The sequence below is a fragment of the Calonectris borealis genome, chromosome 11 (assembly GCF_964195595.1).
Source record: "Calonectris borealis chromosome 11, bCalBor7.hap1.2, whole genome shotgun sequence".
NCBI lineage: Eukaryota > Metazoa > Chordata > Aves > Procellariiformes > Procellariidae > Calonectris > Calonectris borealis.
Genome location: NC_134322.1, coordinates 9,897,822 through 9,922,383, shown reverse-complemented (window position 1 = coordinate 9,922,383; position 24,562 = coordinate 9,897,822). Strand labels below are relative to the sequence as shown.

The 24,562-nt window shown below is 41.4% G+C and overlaps 1 protein-coding gene across 1 annotated transcript in view; it reads right to left on the bottom strand.

Moving 5' to 3' along the window:
• ABHD17C (abhydrolase domain containing 17C, depalmitoylase) overlaps positions 1-22,340 on the bottom strand; it is a 30,272-nt gene extending 7,932 nt beyond the window's left edge. The window contains exon 1 of the mRNA XM_075159933.1: positions 21,161-22,340. Coding sequence (XP_075016034.1) covers positions 21,161-21,693 — 533 coding nt within the window. The 5' untranslated portion in view covers positions 21,694-22,340. The remainder of the gene's footprint in view (positions 1-21,160) is intronic.
• Positions 22,341-24,562: the final 2,222 nt, after the last annotated feature.

The following is a 24,562-nucleotide window of genomic DNA, read 5'->3' as shown; positions in this document are numbered from 1 at the left end:
CTTTTCTACTTTGTATTCCTACTGACTGACAACTAAAAGAATCTCTGGGACTGTTTTAGTTAGGCACAGTCCAACTTTCCAAGACAGAGGAGTTACTGTAACAGATTTATCTTTTTAAGCCCTTTACCATTAGGCCGTCAATCAGAAGGTGAGACATCAAGCTTACCGCAAACATCAGCAGAAACAGCTACATGTAAAATTTATTTACTGCGAGGCCAAAGGACATATGACAACTCATAAGCAAGGGCCATGAATAATTGACACGCGCCAGGTTCTTGGAGCTGAAGGCCAGGGCTTGGCTCCCTGATCTCTGCGTCTTCACAGGCGCTGCCCAGCGGTGACTCAGCAAGCACCGTTCAGCTGAGGTACAAAATGACCTGGGGATTTCATCTTTAAAATACGGTATCCTTTAAGCAAAGGCCAGGTCCCTTCCCCACTCTCTGCAAACTTCCTTGTGGTATTAAATGCTTGTGCAACAGGAATAGCGATACAGAAAGTGAAACAGAAGAGAGGAAGAGCAGACATGGATAAGAAGGAGACAATGAAGGGAAACTAAGTGATATATAAAAAAGGAAACAATGTGATAGAAAAAGGCAAAAGACATTCTGAGAAAAGAGGAATCCTGTTACAATCTGCTCTCCTATTAAGGAAGCAAGTCCTTCCACCAGCTAAACAGCAGGTCCTAAAAATATCTTCCTTGAAACACACAAGCTTTGGTCTCTGTGGAAACGGAGCTCCATCCGACGGAGCGGGAGACCCAAGTTAAATTTATGGGTATGCTCCTGCACTTCTTCTATGGAGCCCATCAGAGAGTTCAAAAAAGGCAAGGCAACATTGCCATGCGGAAACCGGCCTTCAGCAAAAGCAAAGTAGGAAGCAATTCAAAAGTTACCGTGGGCGTATGTAAAACACTGGTTTTACAAGGGGGAAAAAAATAAAGAAAAAAAGGCAGGCATGCTTTTTTCCCCAAGGGAAGTAAATTACTGAGAAGTGCAAAGCTACTGCTGTTTAAAATGATGCAAACACTTCTGCTCCCCCTTACCCACAAACACGTATCAGGTGGCGAAGTTCTCCATCCTAGTCTACTCTCAATAACCCATGAGTGGATTACGGGTTACATTTCTTACCTGTGCAGAAAAAACCCCAGCTATCTTCACAAGCAGTACAGCTATCTGCACCTACAACTTCCCAATTCAGGCCAGTGCCTAGCTAAGGCTCCAACACACTCCACAGTTAATAGTAACACAGTATTTTCTTTTTTGCCCTGTGTTACTGCCTCAATTTATACAAATTAGGTTTACCAGAATTCTGGCCTCCTTATGCTAGCATGAGCTACGTGCACAGAAGCTGGCTGTTAAGAATCCACACCCCAGACTCTTCTACTTACTCCTGCGCAGAGTAGTAAGAGAGCCCAGTCACACCAGCAGGCCAGTGGGACAGAGGAGACGGGAGTATGGCTGACAGCGAGTACAGCGAAGGAGGAGGGGACACAATTACTTCTAGTTCAGTCTGCTTAGCTGTACGGTTGTGGCTTGGGCCATGTCCCCCCTCACAGATGATGGTATCAATTGCCTTTGTAAAGTACTTAATGCTTTCTGGCTGACAGCAGTATGTACAAACTATGTATTATCATAAAGCTTCTTTAATGATGAGCATAAGATACTGATTCCCTCCCCACCCCCAGGGCTTCAGCTTTGAGTGATACAGATGGAAAGTTTACCATTGCTATTTTTACTCTCTCCTTGCTCAGTTGAAAGCGCTAGTGGAATGCTGCTTCAGGGATTACAGACGTGTCATACAACTGAAGCCCTGCAATGTTCACGGCCAGAGTTACAGCATCTGTGCCAATCCTCAAAGGTGCTAAATACATATTCATTAATGAGGCCAGTTCTTTTTTCAGGCATACTGTATCAGTGAAGTTAACCACACCTTATATTTTCAGTTTTGAAGTTTTATGGTATTTGCTGTCCCGATATCCCTTACCTAAACTGGAAAGCATAGAAAGCAGCATGGATATAGCAACAGCAACAAACCAGTTTTCAAAAACAGTCACAATAACTATCCAGGCAGAGCATTACACAAACTCCATTTCATAATGCTGTCGAGACCTACTGTTTAACCGCTACTAAACTAAGGCAGCTACTGGTGGTCAAGTGCTTCCTTACAACACAGCATATAAAGATAAAAGGCCGGGAAAACAAGGTAACTAGCTCGCGCGTTCCTGCAAGAAGACTGAGTTTGAAACTGTGCACTCCCCTCTCAAGGGAAACACCACAACGAAATAATTCATTTTCAAGACACAAAGAAAATGCAGCATACATCAGGAACAACACAAATCATGCCACATTTGGAGGAAAGAGTGACTTCTACATACATGTGCTCAGTTACAATAAGATCTTCATAGGCTTTTCTTCAAGTCTGTTTCTTCCTGCTTACACAAACCCATTTGTCACAACATACTATTTGTTCTCTTTTCAATATGCATTACCTCTGAACTTTATAATCTAGAGAAATTTAGATCGCTTGTTAAGAAACACAGATAGGTTTTTCTATAGCATCATTATATGCTTCCATAAGATATGCATCTACATTTTCAAAAATAAGTGGCTATTTAATCTGGTATGAATCTAAGAATCTAATTTTGGGGGTAGAAAGGAAAAATAGAAATCCTCAATTAAGTAAAAATCCCACATGCAAGTTGCATACCTTGAAGAAGAGTTTACGTTGTAGGACCTTTATGTTAAAAAAACCTCAACACATGAAGTTTGGTCAATAAATATTATTGCAAGTAATTTACAATATCAGAACAAAACACTGAATTTCACATTGTGCTTCAGCAAGTACCACTCCAGCATGTCAGCCAAAACAGTACAGAAATCACAGCAGATTTTCAGCCTAAATACCAATACTAAATTGAGAGCAAGGGATTAGAGTAAGGATTTTGGTGTTAACCATAACAACAACTGCCAAATGAGAAAAATCAGAATTATTTCAAGATTCACAGGAAACCCTGGCACACAGCAAGAGTCCCTGTGCCAGTTTCTCACTCCAGTTTCCTTGAATTCACACAAACATAGGTCTAAAATTCTTCACTGTTTTACTGAGCACAATAGACACCGATATTGATTCTTTAAATTATGCGATGTCTTCTTCCTCCTCTACCTCCTTCCTGTCCAAGTCTACAAGTACTATGAGATTCAAGTTCAGGTACAGCAGACTCTCTGACTTCAGATTTTCATTGTAGCAAGAGCCAAAAACGGTTTGTATAGTATGCTGGCTTATGAAGCTGCAAAAAAAGAGACAATTTTTTTTGGCATATATCCCAGCACACTGTCACAGGAGCAGACAAGTAATTCCACAAATGTGTTCACACTCAAAATAATTTCAATGGCTGCCAGAGAAATTTAATCAAGGAATCTGCCACAGTTTTATATCACTATTATTTTACTGCTACACCAGACAGTTATTTGGTTATGCTATGGAGAAACCCCAGTGCTAATCAATATAGGCTAACTAATACTGGAGTTACAGAATGAACCTATAACTCTTGAAAATGCCCTCTTAAAAGCTATTTTGGAAGTTCATTATTTGCAAATATCACACTACCACAGGCTTCCTAGACTACATGACTGAGGTGCTAATCCAGTGATGTACCAGATCTTCTTTTCACATAAATAAATGGATCAAGTGGAAGCAAGTTCTAGGCACTTCTTAGGATGATCATTTGCACTGCAGTAACTTAATCATACTGAAGCACAAATCACTACAACTGCTTCTTGATTACTGTCTTGTGATAACCAGCGATCTGTTATCAAATATTGAGAGCTGTGCTCAAAGTTCAACCGAGTCCTAACAAGGATATTAAATATCACTGGTGAGCAACCATGACAGAAGCAGGTGATCTACACACTGCTGAGTAGGGAGGCCACTGCAAGTTTGCCCTGAGCAACCAGGGTAGGTAACGAAAGGCTACTTCATGGCATTCTCTGGTGCAAACTGTAATGAAATTACATTTTAAATTAACTGAATTATGCTAATCTACACTGAGTACCTTTGGGATGAGGGTTGGGTGTCTGTCTTTCTTTTTTAAATAAAATCCAAATAATACTGGTTCCTCTAAAAATTGCTCCTTTTTCAAATACAACCTTAAATTACCTTGTGTTCATCTGCCTTGAACACAGGCTCCTGAAGATGTCATGTTTCAAAGTGGGAAACACCTCCCCTAACTAAAGTAAAGGACTCGGAGCAAAACCAAGCACTCTCGAACAGTAAATCCATTCCCCTCTTTTTTCCCCCCCAGCTTCACCATTACGAGTTCCTTCTCCCCCTTCAATACCCATTTTGTCGGAGGATTTCATGCCACACCATGGCAGCACTCCCACGTGCTCGTCTGGCACCACACGTTTTTGAGCCAACCCACCACCACCCTACCACCAGCCCAGCTGTGCCACAGCCAAGCAGCCCCGCAGGCAGCAGGTCCTGCCTGCCGCCTGTCTTCTGTTACCCCTAAGTCAGGCTCTATCCTCACCTCCGTTTATAGTCAATGATCTACAGCAGAGATTGTTTGACAAATGCAATCAGACTGCACCTACCCGTTCTAATTTTTCAAGCATTTTTCAGAAATAAGAGTCAAAAGAGAAGTGAACCGTAAGAGCATAAAAAAAAATTAATAGATAGTACACATCATCAGGCAGGAAAGAAGACTTCTGCAAACTTGCGTTATGGAAGAAATCTCTTCAAGCTTGCTGAACAGTAGCAAAGTGTTGTGATACAAAAGACAGAATGGGCAGAAAACATGCAATCTATGCTTGCAGATCAATTTTTAATTTTTTTTAAGGAGCTACAAAGTAAAACCTCCTTTGTTTTCTCTTGTACTGAGAACTCAGCTGTATTTACAACATGACCACAAGAACCCAGAATACTAAATTTTGGTGTTTGGTTTATGTTAAGTTGCTCATTTGTCTACCACATGAACTAGCAGTTGTATGTATAAACAGCAAACAGATTTGGAACAGTTGCTTCTGCCTGACTGAGGGTTTGAGGGTTTTTTTTTTCCCCTAGATAGCAGGGAATGAGGAAGCAGAGTTTTCATTAAATGTGCATTGAAATTTAAGCAGGAACTTGTGCCATGAGCACGCTGATATAAGAGAACAGAATTACTTTGCCTCTACAACCTTTAATTCTTTCACATCAAGCGAAAGTTAGCAAGAAGGCCACTGACAAGCAAAACCAGACTCTTGTAGGACATCCAACAAAAATGAGCAATGATGTGGCTGAGCCTTCTGTTTGAACTCCTACCTTTATCATTCCACTACTTCATGACAAAAGGTGATTAACACTCCAATACTCAGTGTGCATTCATGCAATGAGAGCAAGGGAGCACTTTCCTAAATGAACTCCTAAATAAATCCCCCTAAATGTTGGGGGTTTATTTTATCTCCCTAATCACAGGAGCAAATGCATTCCAAAACCACCGTAAATCGAAAGACAAGAAGCTAGTAACAGTGGAAATAGGAGTTAAACACAGATATATTAAAATGTAATTCCCACGCCCCCCAACTTTCTTTGCTTTTGCAACCTTAGAAATCAACCAGAGTCCTGAAGCCTGCCCTGTGTCACCAGGTTATGGTTTTGAAGATACACGTAGCTCTCTATTCTTCACAGTTTCTTGCTTCTCCCAAAGTGCTTTCTTAGAGCAATTTTGATTTACACCATTTAGTCCCAAGACACAACGGGTAGATGGCATACTAAAATGAATCTCTCACTCCAGAATTTTAAAAATAGAGCACTGGAGTTAACTTTAACAAAGTATTTTGCATTTAATTAAGATGCTCTGTAGCAAATAAACGTGGAATACAGAAGTCTTAAGCTTTATTTATCAAAGACAGGAAACCTTTACTGGCCACTAAGAACTATCTTCATTGACCACAGCATCAATAATTCACAAAAACTCAGTCAGCTACATTCTATTATATACTCTTTACTGTAACCGGTGTACAAAATCTATATAGTCAGTCTCTGAGGTACATTTAAATAACCTGAGACAGCAGAGAAAATTCTGTTACTTTCACAGAGAAGCTCAGTCTATAGTATCTTCTGGAGTGAGGAATTCATTATCTTCACCCCCAGCTTATATCTCATCTCTATCCTGCTGTGGTATTTTTATTTCAGCTGCACACATCGTACTCTCTGTTTTAAAATACAGCAGAGCTAAGACAGCTGAGCATACTCCTCACAACTTTTAACAACATGACATTACAACTTTGACAATCCTTTTACTGTTGCAAAAAGCCTGCACTTTCACTTTGGATATCCTACACTCAAAACCTGAAAGAACAAATAAACTACTCCCTAAAATTGTACTACTATAAGGGTTGTTATGAAGAATAAGAAAGATTTAATGATATCCATGTACCTAAACACAGTATCTTTTTATATAAAGACTTCAGGTAAAACAAGGATGTGTCAACTAACACAGAAACTCTGCTTGGAAAAAAGTCTCCTCTGAATCCCTAGGAAACTTTAAAAAAGCCCGAGTGCAAATATTACCACTGGTTATGCAGTCCCACAAGTTTTGTGCTTTCATAGCTGTTTCTTAGATTTCAGTTACTTCCAAACTGGAGAGCCTTGCCTTATTCCTGAGGCTGAAAATTCAGAGTGAGCCAATGCATGCTGGCTCACCTCCCAAGCCCATCACATAACCCTCCTCACCACCCTTGGCTCAGCACTGGGAGATTGAGGGTTTACAAGCCTGGAGGAAGCAATCTTCCCGCTCTCCCACAGTTCTCAAAGCTTTTTTGTTCAGGAGCACTGTATTATTCTTTTAGTACTCCCATCTGTTTATTGGAGCACCTCTGACACCTCAAGCTTGAGCACTGCTCTTATCCTGACTCCTCTTCACATCAAACACTAAGTTAACTTTCTGATGTATTTCCCTTACCTCTACATACCTATGGCACCACGCAATAGTTTAAGGCCATCCTGCTGCAGCACTAATTGCCATGAGCTGCACCTATGCAAGACTTAAGCCTCTGACTCATGAGTTGGGATTACTTATCTGAGACGGAGCACAGTGGCTTTTGACCCACGCTGCCGCCTGCTCCACCCATCTCCGACATTTCTACCCTTTCACCAGGTACAGCTCAGCTGCTCAAAAGTAGGGAATAATTGCTCAAGCGCACAAACCAGAACAGTCAAGGCAAAAAGAAACCGCACCAGTTAAGTTTTCTTTAAATACATCAGGCTGTGGTTTCTGAAAATAAAGTTATCACTGTATAAGCACAAAATGAAACGACTAACCCTAAACTGTAATCAAACTGTAAAGCTCACCTAAAATTTCACACTTCTAGGTTTGCACAGCTGATTAGCTATACACAGTATAACTTAAAAAAAAGGCATTCCCAACCTAAGGATCTTAAAACAAAAGTATATGCGAATTCTGCTGAAGGCAATTGTCTAGATGCTCTAGAAGAATTAAATGTTTTGCTACACTGGAATTAATCCTTTGGAGACTAATATTAGGAAGGCTAGGAAAAAAAATTTCAAAGTAGACCACTCAAACTTTGATACCTATAGGGCTTAGCCCTGGAACTACTCAGGTAACTAGTCCCACCACTGAATTAAAAGCAAACTACTTAACTTTTTTTGTGGTGGTGGGGATTCTGTTTTGTGGTTTGTTTGGTTTTTTGGGTTTTTTTCCCATTCTTGTCTTCCTTTTGCATTCTCTTCCACCTCTTTATTGTAATTTTATTTATGTTTCCGTCTCTAAGTAAAAGCTATTTCATCTGCAGGTTTTACAAAGACCCTCACATTTTCAAAGATTAACAACATTAAATGACTAGTTTTGCTACGATTCTTTGATATAGCTTACAAGCCATTAAATGTGAAATATGTGGCACTGATACAGCATTTTCCTTATGTCGCTTACAGATAATCGTAACTGTATCCAGAAAACAAGCTGATAAAAAAAGATTCAAGTATTATCCCCATAATGCTAATGGAGGAGAACAAAGAAAAAGTTGAACAGTCTTAACAAACAGCAGGTGCTTGTATCCTAAATCCTCTTACAGCAGACAAAGTTAAAGCCATTTTCGCACTGTTCTTCAAAGATCCCTGGAAATCTGAATGCAGTCTCTCCCACAGAGCACCAGAGCCAGAGTCCAAGAGGATTACATGGGAGCTGGAATGGATAAGGCCTTGCAAATATGCAAGCAGACAAACTGGATGCATCATTTCTTCCCATCCAGAAGCACCAGTATAGCTCTGGCAGTGATTTGAGAGTCTCCGACAGAAAGGGGATGAGGGGGCAGAAAGGCAAGATGGAGGACAAGAATGGCAGAGAGGTCCCGATACAAAAGTGGTAACTACCAATGATCTGGTCTAATATTCCTAAAAAAGAACCGACTGCAGATGAATGCATTTGTCCCCAGTATATGAATATTTTATCAGCCAGCATTATATGAAGATGACTCAGCTGGCAGTAGGATTTCTCTTTCCCTTATATACTTACATTAATATGCTCAAGCACTGTAGAAGAGTAAACAAAGTTATTAAATAAGACTGGGCTTCTCTCAAAGATATCAATATCTCAAACACTGAAGGGCTCTATGCAGAAGCCAAGCGAAGAAGTGGCACGGCCTGTGTTATCCAGGAGACCACACATCCTACTTGGATAGTCCTCTAACTCTCTGGAAATATTTCATGTTTCTTGGAGTTACTCTAACCGTTTCCACAGATTTAAAGAAGAAAGGCAGTATTTTCTTTTGATTTAAAAATCAAAACAATCAGTGCTTCCTCTGCACTGACATGTCTTGTGAATCATAAATAGGAAGAACTCCTACTTGGATAAGTGACACTGTAACCTCTATTTTTCCCCCACCCCCAGATAAGTGGAGAAAACACATACCAATTTTGTAATTGCTCCAAACACTGCTTTACTACAGTGTGAATCTGTACCCACTTAATTCAAAGAAGTGGCAAATTCACAGCCTCACAAAGAAACACTACTCTCCTGATGAGTCTCTCCTGCCTTCTCTCAATTACCCATTTTCAGCTAGATTCATTAAATATTCTAACAAATACCAAGAGTGATAACTGCCAAATGGAAGACGACAGTCATTTCATGAAAGCAATCTATTACTAGAAAAGCTTTTTCCAGCATCTTTCTGAAACAAGAAAATATCAGTGTTCTTTGTTTCTCACCATTTTTATATTGGCACTCTGACTTCAGTCAGACTGATCAATTCCTTTTCTCCTAAGCATCCTCAAGTTCCTCCATTCCCGTCACTCAATTATGGGCTGACTTGACTCTACCAGGATTAAAGATCTGTTGCCTCACAGAACCTATACATTATCAAGCCAATATTTAAACCTGCACTGTTTTACACTTAATTTTCATCTTGCACATGTTCCTTTAATGAACTTTTAGCACAATGAACGTTCAGGCCCCAGTAACAGTGAATATAAAGCTAAGATGATTAAAAAAAATGTATAGCAACCACCAGGATTAACAGCACCAGATGTTCTAAAACAGCAGACCACAGATAACTAGTTCAGAGCTTAAAAATCAAATTTCCTAGCCAAAGCCTTTATCATCACAACCCAGAGCTAAATCCCTCCTCCCTTCTCCCAGTAAATACTACTTAGAATTGTGAACAATAACATTTAGCACTTCTCCTGTTTGGTTGAAGTGCTCATGAAACCTGCCTTGTTCTGTCCAGGTACTTGAAAAGATAGCATAAAAAAATTTATTACAGAAACAGGTATCTGCATTTAACTATATGCAAAAACATTAAGTATCAGTAAATTTTACCTATTTTAAAGTAACAAATGTTAATCTAAGAAATGGGAACAGTACTTCTGTGCATTTAGGAAAGTATTAACTTTCTTATAACTTTCCAAAACTCACATCAGAAAATTCAGTCCTGAAACCAGGCCATATATACTTGTTCAGCTTATCCAGCTGTCTTATCTAGCATCATCCAAGCTTCTATGGAGTAAAAGACATTTTGCCCAGATTGTATAAAACAAGAGGTTTTAACGATGATCAAAGAGCATGCTTGCATGCTTTGTTTTCTGCCAACATACCTAGTTAATGGGGCCAATTGCTTTTGCAGTCTTTTTGGTGAAAGATTTCTTGCTAGTCATCTTTTCCCCCCAAAAAAGGATGCTTACCAATTAACAGCTAGCTACTCCGCAAGTAGCAGAAGTACCTAGCAGTGGATCAAGGACAACTGTTAATGCAGTCAGTTAAGTGCATTATTCCAGCTGACGCTAAAGGTAGAAACTGACCTGCAGATACATCTTAGAAAATTTAAAAAAATAAAAATAAAAGGGAAAAGGGAAGCGGCTTCCTGATGTTATTCAGCATCCTATTTGCCTCTATCTGTGATGCAGTCCTTGGAAAGCAAGCAGGCTCCCTGCTTGATTGCAGTATCACCAGAGAACAACTGGTTATGCTGGAAAAAAATGTTAGCAATTCCAGTATGTGCCACACCGGCACGTAACTGCCTCACAATAAATCAGCATAGCATAAAGACGTCTTGTGCTGTTGGGAGTTTCTATTTTCGAAATAACAGATAACAGTGCAGTGCCTGGAAATGTAGGTGTATTAATGTCTACATTATGGCCAGATGCCAATCTGGATAGTAATGTTTTGGCTATGTAGGTTTTCTGCAGTTCACCATACCATGGCACATGCCCTTTTAGTTATAAGCTACTGCTGTGTTCTCCACCAACACACACTTCTCCTATTTAGCTCACCACACAGTTACATTTTACAAATTAATAGTGTTCCCCCTTTCTCCTAGTACTACAAAGCTTCGAAGACAGAGGCAAAATAGAAATATTTAATGAAAATTTTAAAAAAATACTTCAAGAGGAAGCCTGATCAGTTCTGCAGCAAAGAGCAGGAAAGAACATAGCTCATATTAGACTATTGCCCAAAAGCACTGGGAATAGTGGAACGAATAAAAACGGAGTAACAAGTGACAAAATGTCTGCTAAATTGAGTTCCTCCTCTCCCCCTCAAAATCCCAGTAATAAAATTAGCTAAGTTCAAGCTAACATTGCTTCCTTTATTCCAAATTAACACTCACTTCATAGTAAAAAAAGAAAAATAGAAAATTGCTGTGAATGTCCAACCAAAGAGACTAATAATCTTTGGTTCAGTTTCTCCTGCTGCTGAAATACAACAAGTTTAGAACATCCAGGTAAGAAACATCCAAGACCCTTAGGCTTAATGTTCCTCATTGCAAACATTATTGAAGTTGATTTTTGGATGAAAAGGGTAATTTCCTCACATAACTGGAAGGTGCCAGATCTTATTTATAATCAATAATGTCTGTTCAATGCTCTACACAAAATGGTCTACAGATCTTAGATGAGCTTTGACAGAAGGGCATCCAATTTGGAAGGTGGTATATTTGGCACCAGCTTGCTTAGTCTCAGGATAGAAAAGAACTCAATAAACCAAGGAAACTTCACAACCCTCTCATGCTCTACAAAACTGAGTGAACATTGAGGATTTATGACAATCTTATCTTTCACATCAAGAATTCAGATCCAAGTTATATTCAAGTACATTCTATCATCTTCATTCTTTGTTAATGCAAATACAAATTACAGTAATTTCTTTTTTTAAAAGACAACTATATTTGTGCCTGTATTCCTTCACAGATAATTCAGAAACTATCAGATTGATTTTTAATACAAATTTCAAAAACAGGGTAAAAAACTAATTGTACTGGGTTTATGCACAGGGGGCTGTAGAAGTGAACATAACATTACATGAATAATTAGCGAGAGCTCAGGGGAGAGGGCAAGGTTTTCTGTATGAGAGAACAGAAGTTTGGAAGCTGGCAGAGATACAGCAAAAGTCAAAAAACCTTTTAGGCATACTGGCCAGGCTTAAGGTTAAACCACTTAATATCTTAAACTACTGTACCAACTCCTGAAAGGGTGCTTCTTGCATCAGAAAGAGATGCCTGCAATGTATGCTAAGTCACAGCGTAATTATTAACCAGGCTGAGGCAAAGGTTACATGTTCATGAACTAGTATGCATAAAAATAGCAAAACTGTAGCTGAAACACTACCCTCCCTCTTCCTACAACCCCAGTACTTTTACGGTTGGTTAAACTTGATAAGATGCTCATACCCAGACTGAAACACTACCTTTTTCTGCAGTGTTATTAAGACACATTAAAAACCATGCTTTACTAGAAAAATAGACAAGCTTTTTACGGTAGGAAACAACAAAAAATATTATGAAGAAAATGTGTAATACAACTTAATATGCAAGGTGAGGTACATTCCAGTCTTAGGGGAAGGAGGAGACTGACTGGCTCTTGACCAGCTGCCTCAAGGTAAGAATTGTCCAGGGAACACCTCCAAAATAAATATTATACCGAATTAGCTACTTCAATTAAAAAAACCCAAAACAACACACCAGAACATACACACACTTCTGTGAGAAATGAAGCTATAAAGCACAAACAGTATGCAGCGGACGACTTTTGTAAATTTGCTCCAATGAACATGCTTCAAAAACAAGACCATTTTCTTGAAAGATGCCACTTTCCCCAGGCTGTCATACAGCCAACGTCCTACTTAAATAAATCCATCGGATGTTGGGGAAGACTATACAGAGATGGGAAAAGATTAAGATCTGTACAAACCAGTCCAATGCTTAAGGCGGCAAGTTAACTGCTCAAAATTTCCTTTAAAGTGTACATGGTTCCATACACTATTTTGGTTGCAAAATGCTTAACAGAAGTCTACCCTCGTATTACCGTCGGCTTCTCTTTTATTTTGCATATTATTAAGGCTTGGAATTTATTGTATAATGTAATAATTACGACAAAGTGTCTTGTTTAATTTATTATAAATAGCCATTAAGACTCATGGAATAGTGATAAAACAATCCAAACCTTATCTCAGTTTATCTGTACACTGGAAAAAATATATATAGCTATATATTTTGCTTCTTTGCTGATATTGAGCACTATTTTTCAAGTTCTATGAGAACATCCAAAGCAAAGCTAACTAAAAGTCAGCAGAGAGGAAGAATGTCCAGAAAGATCCTATAATCTGAGCAAAACCCTTTCTAAACAACCTTATTAGAAGAGAAACATTTCAAGCCATACTATTTAAAAGGTGCTTTCCTGAGAAACATGTTGAAGTTGGTCTCAGAATTTTCAGACTTGTTGGATCCCATTATCCATTACTCTGGAGTAGTTCATTTGCTGAACACAAGAAGAAGTGGCCATGCCACGTCACGAAGTTAAATTTAACTGGTCTAACATATTGGGATCTTAAGAAAGAAATTTGGCAGCGTCCTGTTAAAAAAAAAAAAAATCTTTGCGCTACTAGCTGACACTGCTTGCCTTGAGAAGGGTTATTTGCCAGACACTGATGTATGCAGCTTGTTTCGGCAGCATGCCTTGGCTGATAAACAAGGCTCACAAGAGTCAAAGTTCTTAAAGTAACATTTCTATATGTAAGCAGGATTTTTTAATCAGGCATGGTAACACAGATCTTCCTAAAAGCATACACAAAACTGTCTAAACCAACAATTAATTTCAAATTAACTGTTAAAAAAAGCATGTTCATCTTGAAAGGTTTACCTAGAAAGAATTTCAAGAGACTGTACCAATAAATATTACTGTCAGGAAATCATACATGAAGTTTTTCTAACAAATTTGCAATACAAAAAAAACAGAGGCAATACTTTGAGATTACCTACAATTTAAATTTTTCCCTCTGGACTTTGAGGCAAGTGTACTAACTTAAAACCTCATCTTCCACATCAACATCATTCTTCTTTGTGAACCCACATGGAATTCCCCTTTTTGAAAGTTGATATGTTAGACTTATTTCGTGATTGTAGGGATTTTCCCAAAGACGTGCATGTGCTCATCAGGAGACATGAAACCAAGGGAAGGTCAGTGGGCATTGAGCCAGATCCTACTGTTTAGCACAATTTTGTGCCTTTGTATTATTTGGTCTCATAGTCAGCAAATCTAAACACAATGTTTAACACCAACAGGAGAAGCTTTGATCTGTATAGGTAACATAGTGGTTAAAAAAATATAGAATAAAGATATGGATATAGATAATGCCAGTGTAACCCTGTCATTATACAACTGGCCTACATTTGCACCTTTCTGAGATTGTTTGCAGGCTGCATAGCTTCATGTGCAAACATGTTACAATAACCCATTTTTCTCACATTAGCCTTTGGAATACAGAATGCAAAGATGTTCCTCAGTCCTTAGGCTGACACTATGTAGTATTCATCCCATTCTACATTCTTAGCCTTCTATTAAAAACACCTTTATTCCTCTATTCATACAGAGTTTCCTGGGTTTACAATCACACACTTCCATTGCTGACAGAACCTGACACATTAAAAAACCCACACCAACAAAACACTCAGTTTGAGAGCAGGAATGAAATTCAGCTTCATCATCAGGTGTCAGGCTGAGCTTGCAAGACCAATGTAAGTCATTCATCTAAAAACTGGAAAGCAGGACAGTCAAGATGAAGCAGTAGCGAATGGGTCACTGAAACTGCTTATTCAATTCACAAGTACTGGCCTGTAGCAATCTCAGTTATCCACTATCCACCGACTCTTACAGATACAAGAGGTTTGCCCACCTATTGTATTTTAGCCCATACAAACCCAAGTTTTTAGAGTTAGACAAAAAACAACCCTTAATTATTTCTATTTCAGATCAATAAAAACAGTCAACATATACGCAAATTAACGTGAAGAGACACTTAAGAGCCACCAGCGTTCAAAAATTGTAAAGATGTGCCTTTCCTAGATTCAAGAAAATGCAAGGAACCCCTCATCTTGCACATGGGTAAGTACCTTCAACTTCTCTCAAGTGCAGTGGCAACTGAAACTACCTCCTAATCAACAAAGAAAGATTTCTGCCCTTTTTAGGGGCTAATTGGCAAAAGCAAGCCTGAATGTGCACAAGCATGTCAGGTACAACGTATCAACTCATTCCAACTGCTTCCAATGCAGCCTTGTAATTGATTTATATTTGTGAGGGAGGGCAGAAGGGAGTGTTAGTTAGTCTTTAAATTTATTACCGGCTTTGGGGAAAAAGAAAATTGGCTTATTTAATTTATTAGTGCTACATAATTTTGAGACTGTTGTCTTTAAAGCCAACAGAGAATGCAACTAAGGAACTGGTTTCTCGATATTTTGCTTAAAAGTTACTATAACCACATTGCCCTCTCCACCAGGCAAATGTGATATTAAATCGAAATATGAAATTCAGACATATGCTACAGCAGTTAGGCTCCAAACAGCTAATTGCTGGCACTACCTTTGTACCAGTCTATTTCCACGTGAGGAAGCATCATACCACCAAAAAAACCAGAAAACCGAAAAGAACCCGTTTTCTTCATTCAATATGGAAATATAAATATCCATTTGCTCAAGAAGCGTCAGTTTTTCCCACAAAACCAGTTGCTGGCAGATAATCCACTTTTGTAGCTTGAAATGTTTTCCACCTATACCCACAGGTATTTACAGTCCTAGATAGCATTGCTAATTGTTTTTTTTTTTCTTTGTTCGTTTTACTTATGTTCACAAGTAATGAGATAGTGTAAACTTAGCCCAGCACTTAGAAACACTCCAAAATAGCAGAGTATCAAAGGATAAAGGTTGAATTTTGGAGGGATTTTTTTGTTTTTGAGGTTGCGATAGTCTGGAGATTGACCCTGGCTTCAGAGCAAAACCACTGAGGTTTACCCAGTCCAGCTCATACTCCACTGTTAAGAACAAATTGAACAAATCTAAGTGCTACCAGCAACATGCACAGGTCAAACAGCCACCCTGTAACACCTATCCACTCAGTCTCAAAAGATGACACGCTTCTCTATCCAGAGCGAGAAAGGGAAAAAGCTTGCCTTCCTCTTTCTCATATACTTCATGTGATTTAGCAGCACTAAAAGCAGAGAGAAACCTTTAGTTACGTCAGCATGTAGGACTTAGCAACATGGTCCTCTAGAAAACCTGTGTATTCAATGCTCTGATGATGTTGAGAACCAGGTCCTACAACCTTTGTACGGCAGGGTAAACCAACACCTCCAGTTCAGGCAGCTGAATTTCAGAACTATCTACACCCAGGACAAGAAGTATTGTTAGCCAAAGGCTCTTTGGCAGCTTGTTTTTCTTCCCAAATAACACTAGTTGCAGAACATTCTTGACAGTGAAAAATCTCATTTTTTTAAACAAGCTTTGATCTTGCAGTCCTGACAGAAATAGGGAAATATTTAACACAACTACTTTTACTTCAGTGACTAAACTATGTAATACGACACCAAAGCTCAATAAACATTTTGAATAACTTTAAACATCAGAGCACCTGTTTTAAACAGTTGTTCGTATTTGTCCCTGGGACGCTCATCATCTCAGTTAATCTCTGCTCACTGCACAGACAACAACAGGAGATTATTCTGCACGTTTCTATTTTTGAGCAAAGTTGTATGCCGTTTTTCTTGAAGTACTGACCACGGCAGGTAGAATAAGTTCAGTTTTAGAGAAGAGTCTCTTCAAACAATCCTTTGCAGACAACAATCCTATCAACAGTATTAAAAAACTGGAAGTGGGAAATACCCTATCAAAGTCAATGACAGAAAAATCTACCAGGTGATGCACCATGAACAAGGGGAACCCTGCCAAGCGCTGCCTTTGGCCACCTCAGGAATTTAGTTGGTAACTTTTTATCAAAACCTCTAAGTATTCAATCTAAAGAACTCAGGTTAGATCATGCACAGAAACACAGTGCTAGTGAAAGAAGATTCTGTTGCAAAGAAAATTAAAGTAGAAATTAACTGTTTTGATAAATCAAGGCAAAAAAACCTGATGCTGCTATTCACCTAGAAAGCTGTAACCACTTCAGCAAATCATAATGGAGCCGAACTAAACTGACACAACCTCAGAAGATTAGTTATCACTCTAGTTCAATCCAATTAGGTGTGTTTCCTAATTTTACTCAAATGAAAACTGTAACACTTTTCCACCAACTCCTGCAAAGGAAACAGCAATAAGAGGACACTGATAATCAGCATCACAAATAAAATTTCCATATAATAAAAGGTTTGTTTTTTGGTTTTTTTTTTTTTTAAACACTAAATTTGAGGAAAAAGTGTAAAAAACTATTTAAACAGTCTGAACTATTTGCTATCCATTGATCAAAAGCCCTTACATTTTACTATACCATTTCACAATTCAATTCTTTTCATCATGCCACATTGACTAAGAAGCTTAATGAAAAATGGAAGTGAACCAACGCTCTCCTACAAAGTTAAAGACAAACTCAAATGTACATGTTTGGAGAATGAAGGATTTAAACATTACAGTAACATCTAGCATTTATCAAAAGCTTAAACAGAAACAGAAGATACTAGTTTACATTGCGCACCATGAAAAAACATCAAGCTATATTTTGTTACATGCAACAAGAACAGCTCTTCTAAGCTATTTATTAACTACATTTTCTTCACCTCCTTTCAATATCCAAAAGATGGACTAATAGGTTCTCCTCTTTGATACTCTACTACAGAAGCAGAGAGAGTGGGGAAGCAGTGCCTTCTTTCATTTGACTGGGATTTTAAAATCCTTCACAAGTCTCCAAATTTTTAGAGAACATACAATTTGATTTTAATATAAATAGCATGGAATCAACAAAGCAGTCATGGTTTAAGCACTGTACCCAAACCTTAAGTGTGTATCCTGTTTTTAAGTACTGTACATTGTCTTAATGTAAAAGTGTTAGAAAGTTCAACCTTTCCATGTGGAATTCAGGAAAGGGGGGAGGAGGACGACAATCAAGTCACTCTGTGCAAATGTTGTACTAAGTCAATCAGATATCAGGACAAGAGTTAATCACATCTCAATAAAAAGCAGCAACTTAAAACTATACAGATCATGAGAGAAGACCGAGTCTGATACAGCTTCTCTTCAATGTGGTTCTGGTTTTGGAACAAACAGAACAGAAACAGACCAACCTGCCGAAGATAAAACACTCAAAAAATGTCATCCGAAGCAACGAAACAGAAGATTCTTTTTGAGAAACATTTAGATACCAGATGAAAATTTGTTAATCAAGTGGAAATAAATATATATAAAAGCCCAAATTAATTACTCATTAATACTTGATATTGGAACTAGAGCAACAGATGTTACACTTAGACCTCTGAAGGAACATCTATAAAAACTCATTTTAAGGAAATAAAATTATATGTCAACACCTTTACCTGGGCTGAAAGACAGTTAGCATTCAAACTTAATAATTAGTAAAATTATCATTTAAGAGTATACTTTATTCATGAGGAGAGATAATTTAATTTGAATTAAGGAAAATAAGTTACTCTCTACACAGACTAAAAGAACAGAGAACAGTTGACCCTGATTCTCCAAAGACAGGCTGATAACTGAAACCAAACGAAACAAGACAGTTTTATAATCATTTGTTATATAAGGTTTAATATCTAAACGTGTATGTGGTAGCAAGATTCTCATTTGAGATTCTCATTTTGATATCTTGAAAAACATACAGTAAAAATTTGCAGCCATGTTTGCAAGCACAGTCAGCTCACCATCATTTCTAAAATTTGGCAGCAATCTCTTTTGTCCAAGTGTAGGGTTAATTCTCACCTTACTCAGAACAACTTTCAAAATACACTGATAAATTAATATTTGCTAAATATCAGTGGTACTTCACAGGCACAATTAAAAAAAAAAAAAGAATCTCAGACTTCCAACATTTTAACAATTCCTTTCTGCTGCCAGGTGGAACGTCTGGTGGATTCAGAAGAGCAACAGCTTCCCACAGAACTTCGCACAGATGACTAAATGCTTTCGATGGTATAAGTGAACCTCTCCTATTTTAAGATTTCACTTTTAACTTTGCATTACAGTTCACTACCATATGACTACAGGCCAAATGTTAGGAATTTGCATTAAGAATGAAAGCATACACAAACTCTTGGAAGCTACCAATGAACTGCTGCAGCAGAAATGGTATAATATGACATTTTACCTCAAGAAGCAGACTTGTATTTTTACAGTAGAATGTTTCACTTAATTGTGAGCCACTTGGACTTACTAAAAAGGGCTAAGAAATTATCAGTCTCAAAGTTCACACTACTGCTTATAGAATTCCTCAGCAGAAAGACTATTGTTTTGGCTCATACCTGTTACGAAAACAGGTATCTGTTAATAGACAGAGTCGATTAACTATTTGTACACTTACATTTTACAGTAACCAATTTCTTTACTGTGCACCTAAAATACTGTAATATTTCCTTTGGCTCCGAAAAATCTAACCAATGATAACACAACTACTCTAACAGTACTCTGAAGGTAGCGCTAAGATGTGGGATTTTCAAACATGGCAACATTAAGAGTCGGCAAATTTCAACCCCTCAATTTAAGGAGGAAAGCAGATCCTAGATCTTGTATAAACTAAAGAAAGGACTCCAATACAAAACTCCTCCAGTCACATTTTAATAGATGGAGCGCAATCCTCTCAGAGCAAGCTGGGCACATGTTGGCATCACCTACTGGGTCAGGCTTCTCAAAAGACTTAAGCGAAGGAACCCGTTGTTTCTGGATCTACATAGATCTTAAACACGTACTAAACGCCTGTCAAGACAGGAGCACTTCCAGGCAGATGTGAAAGCACTTTTTCAGAGCACTAGAAGGCTTTCATGAAAAAATATCATCAACTAAACATTAAGTGAAACAGAGAGAAAACACAGCAACTGAAGGACAAACATTAACTAGGTGTGGCTTAGACATAGCACCTTTCCTCCCTTAAACCTTATTTACATCATCCGTATGCATATTAGTGGCATTTAATAATTTATTCTAAACACAGCATATCAAAATTATTTATTTACATAAAACCATATGATTTATATTCAAGCAAAATTATTTTTTTTTTGAGGGTTCTGGAAAATGAACCCAGAATCTGGTTTACTCACCAAACAGACAGAACACATGCTACAAAAGGGCAACCTCCCTCTACACCTTTCTCCCGCGTGCTCTTAACCTGACTCGGGCAGACCACTGTCAAAAAGCCGTTTGGACTCCACAACTGACCAATCCCCGGATCCTTGAAAAGCCAATTATCTAAATTAGTAGCAACTCCTGCTACTATTTTTGAAGCTGGCACGTATCCCTAAGACATTAAACACTCATTTCACCTAAGCCAAGTTCATCTACATAACCCCAGAGCCAAGAACAGAAAACGTTCATCGTTCTTTTCTCTTGCCCTACTGCAACAACTTAAGCTTTTTAAAGCTCTCCCTTCCAGGATATGTTCTGCGAGGTCCTACTTTAAGAACCACTTACACAACAGCAAGAGGAGCTCATTGTTTCTGTGGACAGAAGAAGCAACAGAGGCCCAGGGATAGCAAGGAGCCAGAGGCAGCAGCTCAGCTCAGGATTTCCTAGAAGTCAAGGGCTCCGTGTTCTTACTGGCCACGCTGCCTTGCCAGTCTTCTCGTTGCTGCTCCATCCCTCTGGGTACCACCTACTACGGCATCTCCTCCTGGCAGAATCCCCAGCTCTACTTCCACCTGTCAGCACTTCTTCCTTCCACCCTGCTACCCTACCCAATTGGATAACAGTTGTTTGGTTGCTAAAAGACGTCTACGTCGCACGAGCTTGCATGAAACCCCAGACGCATCACAGAACACCAGCAGTTTCTTGGTAAGCACTAGCCTTAGGCTACCGCCAAATTCAAAGTTTTGGCTCAACTGGGTTACCTCTAAGCGCAGACAGTGGTAGGCAAGTCTCGAACAAAAGTGTTTTTTTTTTTTCCATCCTGAAAGCTCAAACTGCAACCAGTGCAATATGTCCTGCTCAAGATGGAGATTTGTAATGGTACAGTCGACTGAACCCCTAAATCTACAAAAAGCCCAAGGATGAAGGCTTGTGCATCCTTTTAACAAACGAAGCCATCCAGCAAATCGCATTGTAGCTGTTGATGGAACATGTGGTGAGGCCATTGAAATAACTCACATCATTTACAAACTCTTCCCCTCCACCTCTCAGCAGGTTAACTGTGCAGACACCGGACTTACTAGGTTTAAATGGAGATACGAAACACCTTGTCCCCAATATCCATTTACCTTGTCCTGAGGGCCTGCCAGGCTGCATCAATGTCTGCGTACAGGTTTTTCTCAGAGGGCTTGCCGGTGCTCACCCCGTAGCCAGAGTAGTCATAAGAGAAGACGTTGCAGTTGATGCGGGAGCCAAGGCCAATATAGAAGCTGCACATCTGGCCCAGGTCCACAGCATTACCATGTGAGAAGAGCAGCGTGTACCGGCCAGTGGGGGCACAACGTACGAACATGCAGCCCAGCCTGTTATCTCGAGCCGTGCGGGAGAAGAACACTTCCACAGCATCCAGTTCCCGCTGCGAATACTGCCAGTCCGCCCGCTCACTCAAGTGCAGACTGCAGGTGCCTGATCCCGTCGGGGTCCCTGCCCCGGCTGCCGCCCCAGCCTCCTGCTGCTGCTCAGGCTGCAGCACGGTGTAGGTGGGCTCCGGGGGCAGGAAGGCCAGCTTGGCAGCGATGCGGCTGGGGCAAGGCGGGCAGCAGAACAGCCAGCAGAGCTCGCCCAGAGAGAAACCGTTCATTCTGGGGCCTTGTTCTGGCATCAGAGACACTGGAGAAAAGCTAACCTACACTGGAAAGAAGTCAAACCAACAGACCCAGAGCCCTCCTCCAACGCAACCTGGGCACCTTCCTGCAAGGCTACCAGCTGCCCTCCCAAAATGCAAACGACAACCTTGGAGGAACTACAGTTCAGCAAAAATAGTGCAGCTCTTCAAAGCCTGAAGACGTGCTTATAAAAAAAAAAAAACAAAAACAAAAAACAACCCCACAAAATATAAATTAAGTAACCAGTCCTTAAAAATCCCACAACTAATGCTACAGTAAACGCAACCCTCTGAACCACCACCCTAGACCCCCTCAAAGGAAACAAATCACACCTACACACACATTTATGAAATGAATTCCCAGATCCTACGGCTCCGTGCGGCGCTCCAGAATTAAACGCGGACGCCCGCCGCGCCGGAGCCGGCCCGCAGCAGGGAACATGCAGCCACCCCAGGCACGGGCCCTTTCCCCCTCACAGCACCACGCGCGGCCCCCGGCGCCTGCCCGGCTCCACCCCGCCCCCGGCCCCAGCCCCAGGGACGCCCAGCCCCGCGGCCCCCGCAAGGCAGCAAGGGGCCCCCCTCAGCGCTACCGCCCCCGGCCCAGGCAGCGTCCGAGCGGCGGCGGGAAGAAGAGGAGGAGGAGGAGGAGGAGGAGGAGGAGAAGGAGGAGGAGGAGGAGGAGGGTCCGCCGGGGAGGGGAAGGGGAAGACAAGGTCGAGGCTCAGCCGCGCGTCGCCGCGGGCAGGGCCATGCCGGCTGCGGCGCGCAGGCAGGAGCAGGCAGCGGCCATGTCCCGGCGCTCTCCCCTCCTCGCAGCCGCACCGCTTCCGGGTTACGGGCGCGGAGCGGGGCCGCCCGCCGCAGGTGCCGGCGGGGACGAGGCGGGTGCCCGGCACTGCCCACAGCGCCGCCCGCCGCGGCTCGCGGCTGCCCCCTAGGCCTTGCGCCGGGGCGCCGAGCAGGTGCGCGGGAGGGGCGGGGCAGAGCGGGCGGGGCGGAGAGCGGGAGCCCGTAGACCGAGCCGGGACGCGGCCGCCCGCGCGGGGAGCGCGCCGCCTGGCCCTTTAAGGCAGCCCCCCGCCGCTGCCGCGGTCACGTGCAGCAGGAGCGCTGGCGCCCCCTCCTCCCCCCGGCCGCCCACCTCTCGCGCATGCGCGGCGGGGCCGGGGGCAGCGGCTGAGGGGCCGGCGGGGCGCGCGGGGCCATTTCGCGCCGCCCGTGGGGAGGGCGGCGGGCGTCCGGCGGCCTCCCGGTTTTCGCTTTCGGGGCCGCTCTGTCGTCCTCGGGGCGGCCCCTCTGACCTCCCGCAGCCTTCGGGATCCGCTGGCGCTGCTCCCGAGCCTTCCTGCTCCAGCGAGCTCGGGTCACCCTGAGGAAAGGGCCGTTTGCTGCTGAGGCCGCGTTCATCCCTCGCAGCGTGGCATGGCGGGCCCAGGGTGCCGGTGACGGGCGGCTCTCCTGGTCACGCCAGGCTGGCAGGCTGCTCTCCGGGCAGTCCGGATGAGGGGTGCCCGATGGCCTTGAGTCTCACTCCTAGAGAACTGCCGATCTAATCGTGCAGAAATGTGGCCAGAGCTGCTCCTCAGCTGTGGCACCCAGAGCTCCGCTCTCCTGGTGTCCAGCGTGCTGTGCATCCCAGACTTGACAGTTAGGGAGACCTCTGTATCTTTGTTAGGTTTGGCTGAAATTGGTCAGGAGTTTCAAGAGATCCCGCAGAGAACTTAACATGCTGTGGAATTGAGGAAGCCCAATTTCCTTAGAAAATCAGGCTAATAATCCATATACCAAATAATTGAATAAATGAACAAATCGTTTAGGGCATATGGCAGAACCCATGAATCACTGGTTGTGGTATTGTCTCTCCAAGACATTTGTCGATCCAGAGAGCATAAAGCAAAAGATTGCGGGCAAAAGACAACCGGACGTATTTATGTGTCACATTCTGTTACTAAAACTGGTTATAACTATATCCTTAAATTAATTAACCAGTGCTGTGTGCTTGCTGAAAAAAACCTGTAATGTAGTGTTAGCTATAAACAGCTCAAGTGAAAATATAAGGAAAATTACACCCATGCAGCTGTACTTCATGTACATCCAACCAGGGCCCTGACTTAAGGTACCCCACACGCATCCAGCCCTTTATGGTGCTCTGCTAATGTTGTCCATTACCCGACTTGCTATAAGGAACAAAGTTTCAAAACCTCAAGAAGAACATGGAGCTGAGGTCATTTCATTAGTGACAAGCCTGAGACAAACTTCTCTTTCAGTGCTAACGTTTGCCAACTCTAAGAACGTTCAAAACCTGTATACAAAAGAGTCAGTCATGCATGATATTCCTTTGTCTTTGGAATGTCAAAAGTAGAACCAACCCCCATCCACATCAATCTTTCATTTAATTTTGCTAACAATGGGAATTTTAGAAATCCTAAATTCAGCCAGCAATAATTGTGTCTACACTGACTGTTCAGGGAGAAAATGAAGGCTGTGTATCTCTGAACAGCTTGAAAGCGTGGCCTCTGGCATGGACGGACTGTTTCCTGCAGCGGACAGAGACTACCCCGTTTATTACGTGTCTCAGGCATGTCCCACTGGGAGGTGACATGGCCCAGGGATCGGGTAGGGTATGAAGCATGTCCCACCTGCTGACGCTGGGTTCCTTCAGGTGGCAGACAGAGCCAACGCGCCCCACGTACGGGCTGCTCGGACGTCTGATGAAATGTTGAAAGGGACTCCTACTCTAGAATGTGATAGAAAAATCTGGGTAAAGAAAATACGGAATAGATAAATGAGGAACCCTGTGAAATTCCTTGGGGATCACAAACAGCCTCAAGCTCCACCTACGCTGTTACAAGAGGTACTGTTG